Raw genomic sequence first — 16,958 nt, 5'->3', positions numbered from 1 at the left:
TATTTGAGTACTAAAGGCACATGTGCTGTTGTTACTGATTGCTGCTGGTGATCATGTTGAGATGATGTTAAAGGAGAATTCCGGTGTGATATTGACCTAAAGTGTGTTGATACCGAGTGTGAACGTATGGCTCATCTTGGCTTGTCCCCTGCAAGTTAGCCTATGTAGTTAGCCTATGCTACCAACAGTTTGCATCGGGCATCGGCCTAGCCATGCAAATAAATCACTGTTTTACACCATTTACGAGGCTCAAAGTAGCTCCATACTTCATTGGTAGACTTCTGAGGGCTTTGACATTTAAAACGAGACATTGAGAACTTTGAAAAAGCACTGGTAGTTTATTTACAAGACGATTTATACAGACAGTACCTTGAGTAAGTTTTACCGCCATCTTGAATTTAGTCACGATAAGTCGAGCAACGAGTATGAATGAACAGGTATGACAAGGGATCAGATTCCAAAAATAATTCCGTGGAAATGCATGGATTCCAGTTCCAGTAGCAGCAACTGGAATCCATGCATTTCCACGGAATTATTTTGGGATTTTTGGCTAGGCCAAGCCCAAGGCACCCCCATCGAAAAACTGTTGGTAGCATCGGCTAACTAGCGCCAGATTTCTGAGTGCAGAGGACAAGCCGAGATGAGCTATGAGACATACTGTACGTTCACACTCGGTATCATGTTTCAACACACTTTAGGTCAATATCACACCGGAATTCTCCTTTAAATTGCCAACTGTCTTTTTCTGTTTTATGTTGTCTGTTTTTCACTGTATATTTTAATATGGAACTATTATGCTTCTGTCCTGGCTAGGACTCCCTTGAAAAAGAGATTCTGAATCTCAATGGGATTATTCCTGGCATCATGCCATTAAAAGACATTTGACAATACAACATGTAAGTGTGGAAGCAATGGCATATTTTTGTAAGTCACAATTTGGAATGGTTTACTGTGCACCTAGTGAATTTATCTTGGCCAGAAATGCGTCTTTCCTAATACAAAAGGTAAAGTAACAGATATTTTTTTTGTCCGGAGTGAATAATGTACATACCCCTGTAAATGCCACAAACACCTATGACATTTTATTTTCCAAAAATAAAAAAGTAGTTCTTTGGTGCTTGTTCAGACATTTTTGAGTTTCAAAAATGTAAACTTGTTCAGTAGCCCAGGTCTACAACCCTGCCAGCATTTCAGATAAAACCAAATATTTTAGCAGCACCCCACACTGTGAAAATGGAGTCTTTTAACAGTGAAAGGGATTTACGGCTTTAAACCTGAAGTTAATGGCATCGGTGGAACCCTTCCAATTTTACTCAGCGTGGTGCACAGAAGAAGTTGTTGGCTAACTGATGCATTGCAGACCGGTTGAGGGTGCATGGGAATCACATCGAATAAATCTCCAGCACAACATCACCTTTTAGGTCAGTCGTGCAGGCGGAGAGAGTGAGGGGAAAGGAGGAAATTTGAGAGCGAAGCAGACAGGTTTCACAGCTGCTGTGGGTAAGAGAAAGGGCAGCAAGAAACACAAACACACACACACACTGCCAGACTTTTTCAAAAGACTGAAAGGAAATTTGTGCATGACTGTCCAACAGAAGCCCCAACAAAAACCCCACGCGTAGACAGGAGGAGGGTTAAGGTCCTGCAAACTCACAGCGGTGACAAAAGGGCAAAGCTTGGATGGAGGTTGAGTCCATCGCAGAATGCCCTCCTCTGACATGGTCCTGTCAAGCCAGGTGATTGTGTCAGAATAAAGCCTGTCAACAGGAGCTCGAGCAAGGTTTTTCTTTTATACAAGTGTAAAAGCTAACCCACATCAAATACACGGGCATGGGAGTGAGGGAAAGGATAAAAGGCTTGGTCTTTCTATGCCTTTAGGACCTCATTTACCTCTAGTTGCAGTGTCCAAATTGAAAGCTGGCTGCCATGGCATTTAAAGGAAAGGGCAGTGCACAGGGCACCTGCTGATGAGGTGAGGCTCACTGCTGCTTCTTATTTATCATTGCGCTTTCAAATGAATATTGCTTCATTCACATCTATAATAGCCAGCCTGACAAGCTCTGCTTCTCTACAATACATAAAACATCCATGAGAAAGGATCAAAGTTCATTATCATTACAAGACATTCCCTGCACTCTGCCTACACCACAGAATATGAACGTATACTACTCATCCACATTAATCATGATCTTTAAGACAAGCATAACCTGTAACGGTGAGTCATATTCCTGCTGTCTAAAGCATGAATAAATCATCTCCTCTGTAGTCTAATGTACAAATAAATCACACATGATTCATCAAAACACTAAGAGGAGATTAATGTTAAAGACACAAATGTTGGGATGTAAGTCACTAGAACACGATGTGGAGCAGCGAGTAATTTAATAAATAATTTTCTTGGCAACAACTAATCCACTCGTTGCCTCCTGCTGAGATGTACTTTATCCCCTTGAGACAGTGCCCTGAGCTAGATGCATTATTATGTGTCAGGCCAAGGAGTTATACGAACTGTGTGATATGTGGGTCAAAGAGCTAACATTAGTTTGAAGAGCGTTAATATAACTTCCCTGAATTTCCCTGAAAATGCGTATCAGTGTTAATAAGTCTCACCTGCTACTTAAAATATCAGTGATACTAAATTCAATCTTTGAATTGGTAGTATGCTACGTGGCAATGTTAATATTCCATTTAATTCAGACAATTAATATCCATCTGGAGTCAAAGTACATCTGCGAGATGCTGTTAGTCCTAACTGAATTAGTCTTTACTATATATATATTTAATGAACAAATGCATTAAATATTGCTCTCGCATAAAATGAAACTAATTCAACTTGGTCTATATTTTAGTTTGAAAGATATTAAACTAAACACTCAAACCTCAGTTTTCATAAATAAAACACCCTCACTAAAGTCCAGTATGTAATACAATATCTCAATATATGTGGCCTCTTCTTTGCCTACTGTTATAAAAAGAAATCCCTTACTTTTCCTATATATACCTACTGTAACATATCCTGGTCTCTTGTAATGTTACAGTGGATCAGTAAGCTGCAACATGGCACTGCTTACAGATGGACAGAGCATAGAGGAAACAATTCTTCCAAATCATTTTCTCGGAAGCTCGCAGGATACTTCTGATTTTGCTATTTACCGTAATACCACTAGCCAGGTAATAGTGATAGCTCTGGGACCAAATAGCTCCTAATAGGGCTGTGGGTAGGCAGACTGTCATCTGTGTCCCAGGGAGGAGAGGGGGAGGCGAGACGCAGGGATCTGCTGGACAGATTGAAAACATTTCTCTCCAGATTGCACATCATATTACGACGGATATTGGATATTACAAGGATGGTGCACATCTATATATGCAAAGGTGTTTACAGAGTGGAAGAGAGAGAAAGAAAGAGCGAGAGAGGGAGGGAATGTGAAGAAAAGAGGGAGGGAAACTACCCCGGTGTGTCAACAAATGCTTAAGCACCATTCTGATGCAGGGGGGTGGCAAAGAGGGAAAAATAGCTCTTTGTGTCTCCTTTCATCTGCGTCAGCCTCCAATGTGTTGCTTCAAGAGACATCAGCTCCATTGAGGACAGTGTCTAGCACTAGGTCACGCCATACCCCCCCCCCCCCACATACACACACACACACCCTCCACCACACACACATTCTGTGAACTCCTCCCCCCTCCTCTATTCAGGAATAATATGACACAAGTCATTTTTCATCCATGACCAGCTTCAGGTGAACTTCGGTCTGATTGCTCTGAGAGATGACACGCAGCTGCCAGCAGACATGATACTTCGCCACAACAGCCAGCAGAATTAGCCAAGCGAGGGGACGTGTTTACGTGGCGCACAGACGAACAACCCCTGGAGTCGGATGGATGCTGAATGAGCGCGTTGTTTATGCAGGACGCTGATGTGTGCCCAACCTTGGACATCCTTTCTCCATACCTCGCATGAGGAGGTGGGGGTGGGGGGTTCATTCTAGTGTCACGCGTCTCGATCGACGAATCACCCTGATTAAAAAGTAATAAGGATAACACTATAAATTAGTATGGATGACGGCACGAAGTGGTGTTGATTTTATAAACAGTTAATCTTAATAATGTTTGCTGTAAGAATGTGGGAGACAGAGGGGGGTAAAGGAGGATTGGAGGGAGATAGGTGGTGATGATGGTGGGGGGAGCATTTGGCCATCGGCGGTAAATCTCCAGAATCTGGCACTCTGGAAGCAGCCAACGAATCCTAATTCAATTAGACTCGGCGAGTGATGGGTGGGATATCTGCTGTTTTGTCGCAAAGAGGAGATGGAAAAAAAGAGAGACTGCTGCAGCCGTAAATCATATGTCTGGGGGTCTCTTGGCCCGGCATCAAAACGCCAGTCGTGCAATGCTGCTGCGCTTCTGCCATGATACCCCCCCCCCACCCCTCACGCACCCCCCCTAACCCCCCCCCCACACACACACACACACACACGCAGAGTGAGTCAGAAGGAGCGCACTAAGGAGACTGACCGAGACAGAGAGAGGGGGAGAGGAAGGGAGGGAGAGAGAGAGAGAGGCAGAGAGAGGAGGAGAGGAAGGGAGGGAGAGAGAGAGAGAGGCAGAGAGAGGAGGAGAGGAAGGGAGGGAGAGAGAGAGAGAGAGGCAGAGAGAGGAGGAGAGGAAGGGAGAGAGAGAGAGAGAGGCAGAGAGAGGAGGAGAGGAAGGGAGAGAGAGAGAGAGAGGCAGAGAGAGGAGGAGAGGCAGAGAGAGGAGGAGAGGAAGGGAGGGAGAGAGAGAGAGAGAGGCAGAGAGAGGAGGAGAGGAAGGGAGGGAGAGAGAGAGAGGCAGAGAGAGGAGGAGAGGAAGGGAGGGAGAGAGAGAGAGAGAGGCAGAGAGAGGAGGAGAGGAAGGGAGGGAGAGAGAGAGAGGCAGAGAGAGGAGGAGAGGAAGGGAGGGAGAGAGAGAGAGAGAGGCAGAGAGAGACTAGTGCACCCACGCACAGCCTCTCGACGGTAATGTATGCAGGTCCTGCTAATTTCCTATTCCTCTCTGAGGGAAGCCTTACGCAGCTTGCCAGTGAGCGCTATTTTTAAATTGCACACACATTCTTTTCATTTCCTTGCTGATACACCCACTGCTTACAACACACAGTCACAGAACACACACACACACAGACACACACACACACACATAAAACTTCTACTGTAATACAGCCCATTCCATCTTCATTCAAACAGACCTGAAGCACAAGAACACACTTCTGGAGCGTCATCGTGCAGGAGGGTACTCCAAATAAAAGGCAGAGATGAATAAAGCAGGGGGAAGGAGGTTAGCTCATAACTGGGCTTTGTGTTCTGCATGGCTCTTTAATTCCCATCACGGTTGAGTAATAAAAACCCATTCCAGAAAAGAGCTTAGAGTCCCAAAGCGCACCTTGATCAACTTCAGTCTCCCAAAAGGGACCTAAGGGGAATTATTGGCAATTGACTGAAGAATCAATAGTTAGCCAATCGCACGACAGTTAGCATCCTGTGTGGAGACACCCGAGGAGGAACCAAACAACCTCTCTGACGGATCTCTCAATTATCTGGAAGTTGCAAATATAGGCGCATGAGTCATTGGCTGCTCCCATTGAACACTTGCCCAAAGTACTCATGCGTCGATTACACACAGGCTAGTGTGGCATGGGATAAGAGTGAAACTAATATCTTCAGGGGACTTGCAATTGCCCGGCAATTTGATAAGATCTGGTCTCCACAGAGTGCCACACTACATAAGGCTAGGGCACAAAAAAAAGGGGGAAAGATAGCAGCGAGCCGCTCCACTGCAAGAGAGAGAGAGAGAGAGAGAGAGAGAGAGAAAGAGAGGGAGGGAGGCGAGATAGAAAGGAGAATGCCAGGGCCCCATTGTTACGGCACATATTCCCCATTAATCAAGTGTCGCCGGCACCTCCGGTGGGTACCTGTAGCCATGATTTAATGAAATAGTTGAAACTTGTGCCATAGTGCAGGCGGCAGGATTTATTTCTCGAAGGAGAAATCAGAAACAGACAAAACACTGGGCTGCAGAGGGAGAGTCACTATTCAGCGCCGGCGCTCTGCACCAACCACAGGTCATTTGGACTCGGGCTCCGCGCTCCATTGATCATCCCTTGTCCAGTGCAGCTCAGGAGACACACACACGCACACATACACAGTCCTGGGGAGAGCTGACAGGGCAGCACACGTACACCCCCAAGCACGCAGTGCGTCCTTCGTATATGATAACCCAAATGTGTTTTAACAAAGCCTTTTTGTTTAAATTTGTTTTAATTCCATAAACTACACTGCAGATATGATTTTGTCTACATGTACCTAAATAAGGAGCAAGAAAACACAGTAACACACACTAGCTTAAAGACTGCTCAAAAATGATTTCCTCAAGTCTCTTATATTGTGCATATGAGTGGGTTTAAGGTTTGTGTAACCGGTAAATGTGACGTAGGCGGACAAATACATAATTTCATTCAAACCTGCAGTATAATCGTGTGTCAACATACCTAACACTAGAAACTGTAGCGACTAATTCCTATAGTGTTTACAGAGCTCCTTTTACCCTATTCATCTGGTTAGTGGTGTTAGACAGTGGTAAAAGAGATGAGATTATGGCCTCCCACTGATCTTCTGTTTGGGTGTAGCGTGATTGTGATCCTCCCTACAGTGGCTAGAAACTGCTCTGTGTAAAACGATGGTGGTGTCCTGCTGCTAAACTAAACCACCGCGTGGTGTTGACCTGAATCGGCGGGATGTTCACAATCTCATTTAGCTCTCACCAGCCAGGCAGTCGCAGGAGGCCGCGCCGTCCGGTCGAGGGCGGCAGGTGGAGTTGTGCCGGCAGGGGTCGTGCTGGGGGTCGCAGGGGTCAAAGCGCACCCTGCAGAGCGGGCCGGTGAAGAACGGGGGGCAGGTGCAGGAGAACTCTCCGGGGACCTCCGACTGGACGCAGCGCGCCCCGTTCAGGCAGGGAGCCGAGTCGCACTCATTTATGTCATCGCTGCAGTCTGACCCGGTCCAGCCTCGGGCACACATGCACCTGGAAAAAACACACACAGGGGGCTACTTCAGAAGAGGCAGGAGGAATGGGTCTGCTTTTCAATGGGCTGTAAAAACAACTTCACAGCCCTGGTGCAAATTACCGCAGGGGGATATCGAAGACATGCGTCTGTCCATTGCAGAAGGCGTTTTAAGATTGCCTGTAACAATCGTCTAGACATTGTCCCGTGTGACTGACACTGCCCAACTAAACTGCCACAAGCAAATGCAATCTGCCACTGCTGTTGAATGGGATCTCACTGAGCATGTCTTAACCACATGGCTAAAATGGTAAAGAGCCATCTTTTACAGTGTCTGTAAAGAAAAGCTGTAGCCGGTCTGCCTTTATACAGTATGTGATCCAATTCCTCCATTATTCCATTATGGTTTAATATATTGCGTATACAGCACACTTCATACTATTATTACCACACAGGGATATGATCCACAAAAGACTTTCATATGTAGGCCTATCCTCCAGCTCATGTGTTTACCATCATTCTCCATTCTAAGTTACTGTGCTACTGCATGGCATCCATCCACTTTGATTACCAGAGTGCTGGCATCAAATCATGTGTCAGCTGTCACAATTTACAAAAAAAAAACCTTTATAGCACCATGGCCAACCTGGATTGAGGTTGACTTGTCTGAGATTGACTTGTCTTACAATTGTATGTCTCTATCTTTTATGCTTTTCCCAAAATTCCCTAATTGATTGTATTCAGTCACTCAAAGGCAGTTTTGAGGAAAACATAGCTAAGGCGGGAAGTGTTTAAATCACTCAAGCCTTTCTGAAGCAATAGTAACCCATAGAATGCACCAAATGTTCCATACAGAGAGGCATGCATTTCCATACAAGACTCAAAGCTGCCTTTATATCAGGATGCATATATGTCACATAGAGATGATCTCTTTCAAATGCAATTTGGTGCAGGACAATAATCCAGCAATATCTAGATGACAAAACAGATGTTCATCTATCTCACAAATGCTTCCCAGTGCCAAAGAACAACAGATGGATATTGGACGACTTCATCCATCTTAATGATTTTATTTCCCTTTTTTAAGTTTTCTGTTGGTACAATCGTCTCAAGAGGATACTGAGGCTTTCTTTTTTCAACACTGATTGAATGCATTCAGGCATTTAATTTTCAGTAACTTTGTGATATTCATCCAAAAAACAAACACACAAACAAACAGACAAACAAAAACAGAACCCCCCCCCCCCCCCCCCCAAAAAAAAAAAAAAGCAAATCTTGCTGACGTGGGGCATTCTGTGAGTGTGTGAGTACACAGAGCCAAAAAGCAACCCAGCGAATGAATGGGCCACGGCTCTGCTTGGCTTAAGCAGTTTAAAGCGACTCTTTCTGAGCTGAGCTGAGTCATTGTGAAATGCCTCTTGCTCGTGAGGCGGATTTATAAACAGTTGAGGGGATTAACAGGTTAATTGCACCATTGGACTGGGGAGCATTAAATTCTAGACAGCTGAATCTAGGACACTGGAGGTTAAAGCACTGAGCTGGGATTATGCTGCAAGAGTGTATGCAAGAGTGTTAGCGTGTGCAGTGCAGTGTGTGTGTGTGTGTGTGTGTGTGTGTGTGTGTGTGTGTGTGTGTGTGTGTGTGTGTGTGTGTGTGTGTGTGTGTGTGTCACTGTGTGTGTATGCTTCAGGAAACTGCTCCACATGGTGGCAGTGAGCTCACAGCCAAAGCAGAGGACACATCTCCGACTTCCCGCTCTCTCTCTCTCTCTCCCATGTGTGTGTGTGTGTGTGTGTGTGTGTGTGTGTGTGTATTTGTGTGTGTGTGTGAGTGTGCATGTGTGGACATGTCTGTATGTGTCTGTATGTGTGTTTGTGTGTGTGTGTGTGTGTGTGTGTGTGAGTGTACACGTGTGGGCATGTCTGTGTGTGTGTGTGTGTGCTTGGTGCGTGCGTGCACTATGCCTACATAAATATGAATGCATGAATGTATACCCCAAAATGATAAAGCAACCAAAGGATTCCATATTATTTCAGACCGTTTGCTGTGACACCACACAGAAGCCTCTCCTCAGTAAAAAAGTGAACATTAAGGCTTTCAGTGAAGACACAGAATGGCTTGGAGTTTGCAAAAAATGCACTGAAAAGACTCTGACTGATGAAACCCTGAAGATTAAACTGCTTGGCTTCAAGTTGAAGCATCATTCCAGGAGGGAACCATGACCCAGACCAGGAACCAGGAACTAATTGGCACTTCGGACCTGTAACCCGGAGGGTTGCCGGTTCGAACCCCGACCAGTAGGCACGGCTGAAGTGCCCTTGAGCAAGGCACCTAACCCCTCACTGCTCCCCGAGCGCCGCTGTTGATGCAGGCAGCTCACTGCGCCGGGATTAGTGTGTGCTTCACCTCACTGTGTGTACACTGTGTGCTGTTTGTGTTTCACTAATTCACGGATTGGGATAAATGCAGAGACCAAATTTCCCTCACGGGATCAAAAGAGTATATACTGTATACTTATACTTATACTTATATCTGGAGAGCAGTGAAAATGGCTGTGCACCAACTGCTCCTATCCAAACTCATAGAGGCTGAGAGCATCTCAACAAGCTCATTGTGTTATAACCAAGGAGACTCATTGTGTCATAACCAAGGAGACTCATGGTTGTAATCGCAGCCAAGATGGTGCATCAACTAAGCACCGAACAAAGGATCTGAAACACATACTGTATGTCAATGTGACTTCAGTGTTTCTCTTTTTTTCCATTTATTTATAGAATCCTTTGTTTTCACTTCACCATTATGTATACTGTGCACATTGATGAGAGAAGTTAAATGATTTATTAAAAGTCTGCAACATGAGAACATGTCAAAAAACTACCGTAATTTCCCAACTATTAGCCGTGGTTTACACATTGATTTTGCAAAATTTATTCAGCTATGAGGTTAATACATGGGGCAGTTAACATGGTATTACAGTAATATGGTTTTGTTTTTTTAACTTGCATGAAACACTGCCCTGCGGTTTATACACAATGCGGCTAATACAGAGGAAATTACTGTAAAAGGGTCTATATGCTTTCTGTAACCATCAATGTTTAAAGGAAACATGGGTTTTTATCACAGAGGTAATTACCAGTAGATAAAAAAGAATGTATTTTAAAACTACACCAATCATCCATTTAATCCATTTGCCATTTTTTATGCCCATCATATGAACAGTATGTTGTAGAATTGCATCCCTGGCACAGCAACATCAGAAAGACATTCTTAAAAGCGTTCAAAATTTGGGGGATCTTGGTGGTGATGATAATGGGAAATTGCCCTCCTGTCTGTGTCAAACTAGCAGAAAGCATTGGACCTGAGCATTAGCGGTTGTTACCGTACCATTACTGCTATCAATTTGAAGCCCTAAATCTCTCTCTCTCTCTCCACTTTCCTCTCCCCTCTGGTGGTGTGTGTGTGTGGGGGGGGGGGGGGGAGGGCATCCGTCAGAACAGAGGTAGCAGTATTTCCCTCCTGTGAGTCGCGGACCCCCGAGAGCCCTCTCCCTGCTGCGCGCCGCTGATTGATTCATTTGTTTTACCTGCCAGCTGCAACTTGTTACCGCGGCCGTTTGAGGGGCCGCATACTGAAGCAGCGCGGCGATGACGCTGCCTTTGCCATGGGAGCAGTGTGGCACGGGGGCGGGACAGCATGCAGCATACAGTCACGTACACTGTTGAACCTGACACACACACACACACACACACACACACACACACACATACATACATACGCTCAAACTCGCACACCTACTCGCACACACAGACACACAGACAGACACACACACACACACACACACACACACACACACACACACACACACACACACACTACCTCAGGGCTCACCTGTAGCCGTTTAGGAGGTCTGTGCAGGTGCCGTTGTTCTTGCACGGCTGTGACACACACTCGTCCACCTCCGCTTGGCAGAACTCCCCCTCCCAACCTGGGGGGCAGACACACTGGTAGCCCTGTGTGTGAAGACAGCAAATTAAGTGATAATTACTTGTGGATGAGCTATGTGCTAACTTCGCTAAGAGCTTCACATGTGAGGCAGCAACAGCTAAATTAAATGTGTTTCCAGAAGATGCCCTCACGCCATATTATTTGTTATTTAATGGAAACTGTTTAAGCAAATGTTAAGAGTTTATTTTTCTTTTCTCCCATAGGCCTACTAATTTAATTATCTTGAAAGAACTTGAAAAATATCTGTATAGAGGGAAAACCATAACTGTGTATTGTAATGGGCAAAATATTTTTGCTGCTCCACTTCATTTAAAGCAACACCAAAGAGTTTTTTGTACCTTAAAATAATGTTAATCGTTAAATACCTTAAATCGTTTCAGTGGTTCATCAACTTGTAACAGGGTGAACGGCACTTCTGCATTCGCTTTGCGGCCCTCTATCGGCTATAACCGCACTATGTACAGTAAGTTTGCCAGATCGGGTAGCGGATCTGTAGTTCGATGGAATGAGACATACTGTAAGAAACTAAAAATTTTACTTGCATCTGATGTCGCAATACATCGTACTTTCATAAATCGTGCAACATATTTTACCTTGTCTGTGGACATCGTTATTTGCAACGCCGGTGCTGGATAAACAAATAGCGTGCGTGCGACAGAGGGAAAGTTCTTTGGTGTTGCTTTAACTTACAGAGAACATACAAAAAAGCAATCAAAAATGACGATGCCACTGTTGATACAGAGGAGCTTGAAAAGGATTTCAGCTCCCTACGAGTGTTATGTTACTTCCACCCACATCTTGGCACAACCTCTTATCTTTTCCTTTTCTTTAACACATTCACCAGATGCAGTTGTCATGCGGCATAATTATGCAGACACTCTTCCACAACCACCCACCTTGTGTCAAAACATTCAGATGTGAGTTTTAAGGCACTGGCATCTCTTACCAAGTCTATTACATGATGTTAACATGGTACATAGTCAGAGATGTGCAGTTAACACACTGGCCAATGCCAAATTTTGGGTTTCATTTAAAACACCACATACAAAAAAGCATGGGATCTTTTTTTGGATTCTTAGGTTGCCTTCACACTTGGTCCGTTTAACCTGGACCGCACCCGTGTTCGGTAGACTGCGTTCACATTAGCAAAAATCTCCGAACCATCGGTCCAAACGAACTCGGAACCGGACCAAACAGTCTAGTGTAAATGCGCTATTAGGTACTGACTGCAAGTTGTATATACAATAATTCATAGTCGCGACATGTCTGATGAAGAGTGGTGTAATGTTCCAGCTCATGTTGAAGCGAATATACAGTAAACATATATAAACTATACTTATTTAATTATATAAATTCATTTTATAAACAGAAAAAATCTGTATATACTGTATTACTGCATTTTCCTCAAGGCTCAACCTAAGATACTCCAAAAAATTGCACAAACACAGAATTTCTTTCCCTAGATTGTATTGCACTTGCGCTAATGAGACCATTAGCCAAAAAGTTGAACTTGTATTTCCTTTTTAACACATTCCTATGCAGGCAACACAGCATAAAGCTCCACCACCAGCACCACCAGCTCAACCACCTTTAATTGCTATCCTTTGTCCTGACAAGGCATTGACACTGTTAACAAGGCATTCTTCAAGCCTTGAATGGAAGAAAAAAGCCTGAGATATTTGGCATCATACATCATTCTTAACTTTGGAATGTGACTGTGGCGACTCCCCCCCCCTCCCCCCCTCGCACATCTCTTCCCTCTGAACAGAGGCTACACGTCCTCCAGTTTGTCATTAAAATCTTCATTATGATAATTAATCACAGAGGAAGAGATGAATGGTTTGTTGTCTATTAGTTTCCAGGGGCGCAGGTTTTAATTTAACTTTCCCTTTGCATACAAATTGAGAGCCGGGGTCGCGCGGTCAAGGGGTGTTGGGGATTCTTCATCATGAACGTGCCGTCTAAAAGGTCCCGTCTGCCATCACGGCAGCAGCGGCGCACCGGACGCATGCTAATCCTCGCTTCATACACAGGCAGGAAGCCGTTAAACTTTGTCTGATATAATTTGTACACCGCGGGCCTTATTCATACGCGCGAGAAGTAATGCAGACATCGTCTGATAAATGGGAGGCCTCTGGGAGGCAGCGATTGTTCACCCCTGGCTATGGAGAGCATAATCTCATTTCGGGCTGTTAAATCATCTGCAGGGACCACACGGCTCCCCTGGTAGATTTCTGCTCAGTGGGGGCATTTTTTGAATTAAAGGAGGGGGTGGGGAGGGGAGGGTGGGAAGAGTTGTAAACAAGATATGTCCTGGCCAAGGGCCTTCTCTGGAGTTGAAAAGATAGCAGGAACAAACTATCCACTTTCAGTGAAACCGAAACACCAGAGATTAGAGCTTTGCATAAATGTTCAAGGTAAACAGTAGTTTGTCAATATGATATAATAATCTACCAAGTCATCAAATAACACTATTATAACATAAGCAGTGACTGTCTGTCTGACACATCAAGTGTTAGAAAGACAAAATAAACCTGCTATATGATATAACGCTGCTACCTGTGCTATCCATATGGAATGTTTATTACTGTTGCCAAGGAGATGTTTTCACTGGTTCATCAGTCTCTCTTTTTGCCTGTGAGCAGGTCTAGGCGAAGGACTCTTTAGAATAGGTGTGTTTGTCTGTATGTAGGACTATGCAAAGGACTCGTTAGCTTAGGCCAAATATGAACCCATTACATTCTGGAGTGCCTACGAGTCATGTGGGAGTTCAACAAATTTTGTTCCACTTTTGCTAATGTTGAGAAACACAGCATCTGGCCTTGGCAGACATCTGCGCCCTCCAAGTGCTCTTCTTGTTTTATCAAATGTTTTGCTTGCTAAAGACTTAACATCTGCTAATTATCTACAGTATAATTATAAATCACCCACTGGTCGACTCCTGGTATCTCCTTTAATTGTGCACCGATATAGATTGCCCTCACAACAAGCCATAAAGAACACGCACAAACGCCCCCCACACCATCACATGAGCCCATTCAGTGAGTTACGGCATGCACAAACATACTGCACGCCATGTTAGGGGCAGGGTTGGGGTTGGGGTCGGGGTAAAATATATTGGACACCTTCCACTACACATAATCTCGCTGGCCCATGATGGCAAATGACTGCCATGTTGCCGTGTGTAAAGATTATTACTGCAGTAGAAACATCTAGAAGAGGTACAGTGAGGCATGAAATAAGAAATGCTTTGACACATGTAATTAGACCAAGAGTGTGTCATGTGCGGGCCCATATAAAATATAATTAATATAAATGGGATTGCAACCACATGAGCACATCAGGATGCACTCTTTCTCGCTGTTTAGGGTTAGACACAGCACTTAAGACTATGCTTTACTTTATTGGTTATTGTTATTGTTGTCATTACGTTCATTCAAAAGCATTTATTGTGATGAGCAACACAATTAATAATTATTTATGTGGGGCACCAAACAAAATGATGACTGCACGCTGGGAACTGAGTATTTAAGTCAATAAAAGCTACATGTACACATTCCATGCATTCATAATTTGAGTCAAAGTCAAACATCGCAAAGTGAATGAATCCTTTAAGAACAACTTAAAATGCTCCGAGGACAGTCTCAACACTGGCGTGAGCAAGAGAGCTTTGTTTATGTCAAGGGAGGGAGGTGTAATCAGACACGTAGAATAATGCACAGGGTATCATTAGTCCTCCTGTTCTCTCTCTCTCTCTCTCTCTCTCTCTCTCTCTCTCTCTCTCTCTCTCTCTCTCTCTTCTCCTCTCTCTGCCCCCCCCCTCTATCTGTCTCTATTCATGGTTTCATGTGGGATTGTGTGGGCAGCCATGTGACAGAATAAGATTTGTCATGCAGAGAGATAAAGGTCAATCTAATTCCTAGACTATATAAAAAGGATGTAATAACACACTGTCTTAAGCCCTGTCTCTCTCTTTCTGTGTGTCTGCATGTGTGTGTGTGTGTGTGTGTGTGTGTGTGTGTGTGTGTGTGTGAGAATGTGTGTGTATATGTGTGCATGTTTGCCTATAAAGTCATTTGGTGCAGATCTCCATAAAGGAGTCATTGGACGTTAGTACACCATCAAGCTGTCCATTTACTAGGCAGACAAGTCGTTTTATACTGGCTGGTTCCACGCTACCGTGGGTGCCGCAATTCTCAGCGCCAAACTTACTTGAGTGTACAAGCGCTGTGTGACGGCAGCACAGAGCTTGTTTAAACATTTATCAAGGTATCGCCGCCCAACACCACTGGTCATTACAGTTTTATAGTGAACCTGTGTTTGTGTGCATGACTCCTTAAGTCTTGTTACTGCTGAAACACTGCGCCAGAGTAACACATGTGCTTTGTCATGTGTAAATGCAACCCGTCTCATGATGTGGTAAGAATGAATGTACTGAAGTGAGGCCATTTGTACTACAAGACTACACCAAATAAAAGAATATTGCCACTATCTGTCGCTTTTAAGTCCACAAAATCTTTCCCCTACTCGTTAAAAGAACTTATCTCCTTGTTCTACGAGACTGTCATTTCACAGGCCTGAACTTTCTCTCCAGTGAAATGCAACTAATAGCCTAAACAAAATGCAAAGCTTTTCTGACACCCTGAAAAATCTGAGGCGCTGCATTTGAATTATTCAGAGGAAATAAAAGACAAACCATTTCCTTACACCCACTGGTTTGTTGTGGAGAAAATGTGTATGAATCCTAATATCTTGTTTATAATTTACACAGAGAGGGGGGTGCCCTGTGTTCACAAGAGGGGAGAAACACTGAGAGTGAATAAAGAAAATAAACAAAAAATAAAATATATCAGAAAAATAAAACACAGATATAAGAGTATAAAAATAATAAAAGAAGGGGGAGCTGAAACTTGGGGAGACACAGAATCACCACATGGGGAAATAAATTCATATTTGGCATCATGTTGTGTCAGCATGGAAGCATTATTCCAATTGAGACGTGTGTGTGTGTGTGTGTCTGTGTGTGTGTGTGTGTGCAAAGACATTTAACAAAGGAAAAAATAACAGAAGCTCTGTTCCACACTGGCCCACAGAAAGAGAGTAAATCAGCCAATACGGGCTTGCTCATGTGTCGTCAGAGGCTGGCTCTGCTCATTTTTGATGTGCTGTCTACTAGGAGCATCAGCATGCATGTTCACTGAGCCACTCTATCCCCTACCATGTGAAGGTCCACGCATGTTGAGTTGTTCGCACACATGTTGCTGGCGCAATCGTCGATGTCCTGTTCACACCTAACTCCCGCGTACCCTGGGTTGCAGAGGCAATAGAATCCGTCGACCACTAAAAATAAAAAACGCAAACATGTATTTACATACACGACAGCTACAGTACATTCAAAGACATAAAATATGATATGACAAAAACAACAACAACCTTAATCCCCGATGGCTGTTTTTATTGATGTCTTTATGTAATGCGTTCCTATCCCATGTTATCAAACGGCTGAGAGGGCTGCTGGAGGTATGAGAGCCATTGCAAACGCAGAAGACATATAATCCTTTAACGATTCAAATCAAGTGGAGCAATAGGCGTGGACAAATTGGATGAAATCACAGGCCATTCTGGTGAATAAGAGGAATTATACACAGGCTGATATACAGTGGATGAAGGATCCTTTGTGCAAATAAAGATCAATCTGCACTGTTTTGTGAGTCCATTACAAAAGAACGAGACTGGAAGGCCCTCAGATGTTCTTTTACCTCCCCAACGCCTATTATGCCCTCTTCGGCTGCTTCACCTTGTATCTGTTGATCTGGCTTGTCCTCTCTCTCTCTCTCTCTCTCTCTCTCTCTCTCTCTCTCTCTCTCTCTCTCTCTCTCTCTCTCTCTCTCTCTCTCTCTCTCTCTCTCTCGCTCTCTTT

General features: G+C 44.1%; 1 protein-coding gene across 1 annotated transcript in view; it reads right to left on the bottom strand.

Annotated features, from left to right (window-relative positions):
* eys (eyes shut homolog) overlaps positions 1–16,958 on the bottom strand; it is a 185,366-nt gene that overhangs the window by 113,276 nt on the left and 55,132 nt on the right. The window contains exons 18-20 of the mRNA XM_076286449.1: positions 16,257–16,378; positions 10,922–11,043; positions 6,794–7,053 (exon numbers count right to left, since the gene is read on the bottom strand). Coding sequence (XP_076142564.1) covers positions 6,794–7,053; positions 10,922–11,043; positions 16,257–16,378 — 504 coding nt within the window. The remainder of the gene's footprint in view (positions 1–6,793; positions 7,054–10,921; positions 11,044–16,256; positions 16,379–16,958) is intronic.

Source organism: Alosa pseudoharengus, unplaced genomic scaffold (genome assembly GCF_046254945.1).
Source record: "Alosa pseudoharengus isolate Yale_2024_CS ecotype anadromous, Long Island Sound unplaced genomic scaffold, YU_APseudo_1.1 YU_APseudo_1.1_scf_15, whole genome shotgun sequence".
Classification (NCBI taxonomy): Eukaryota; Metazoa; Chordata; class Actinopteri; order Clupeiformes; family Clupeidae; genus Alosa; species Alosa pseudoharengus.
Note: the sequence above shows the minus strand (reverse complement) of the source record. Positions and strands in the feature narration are given on the sequence as shown.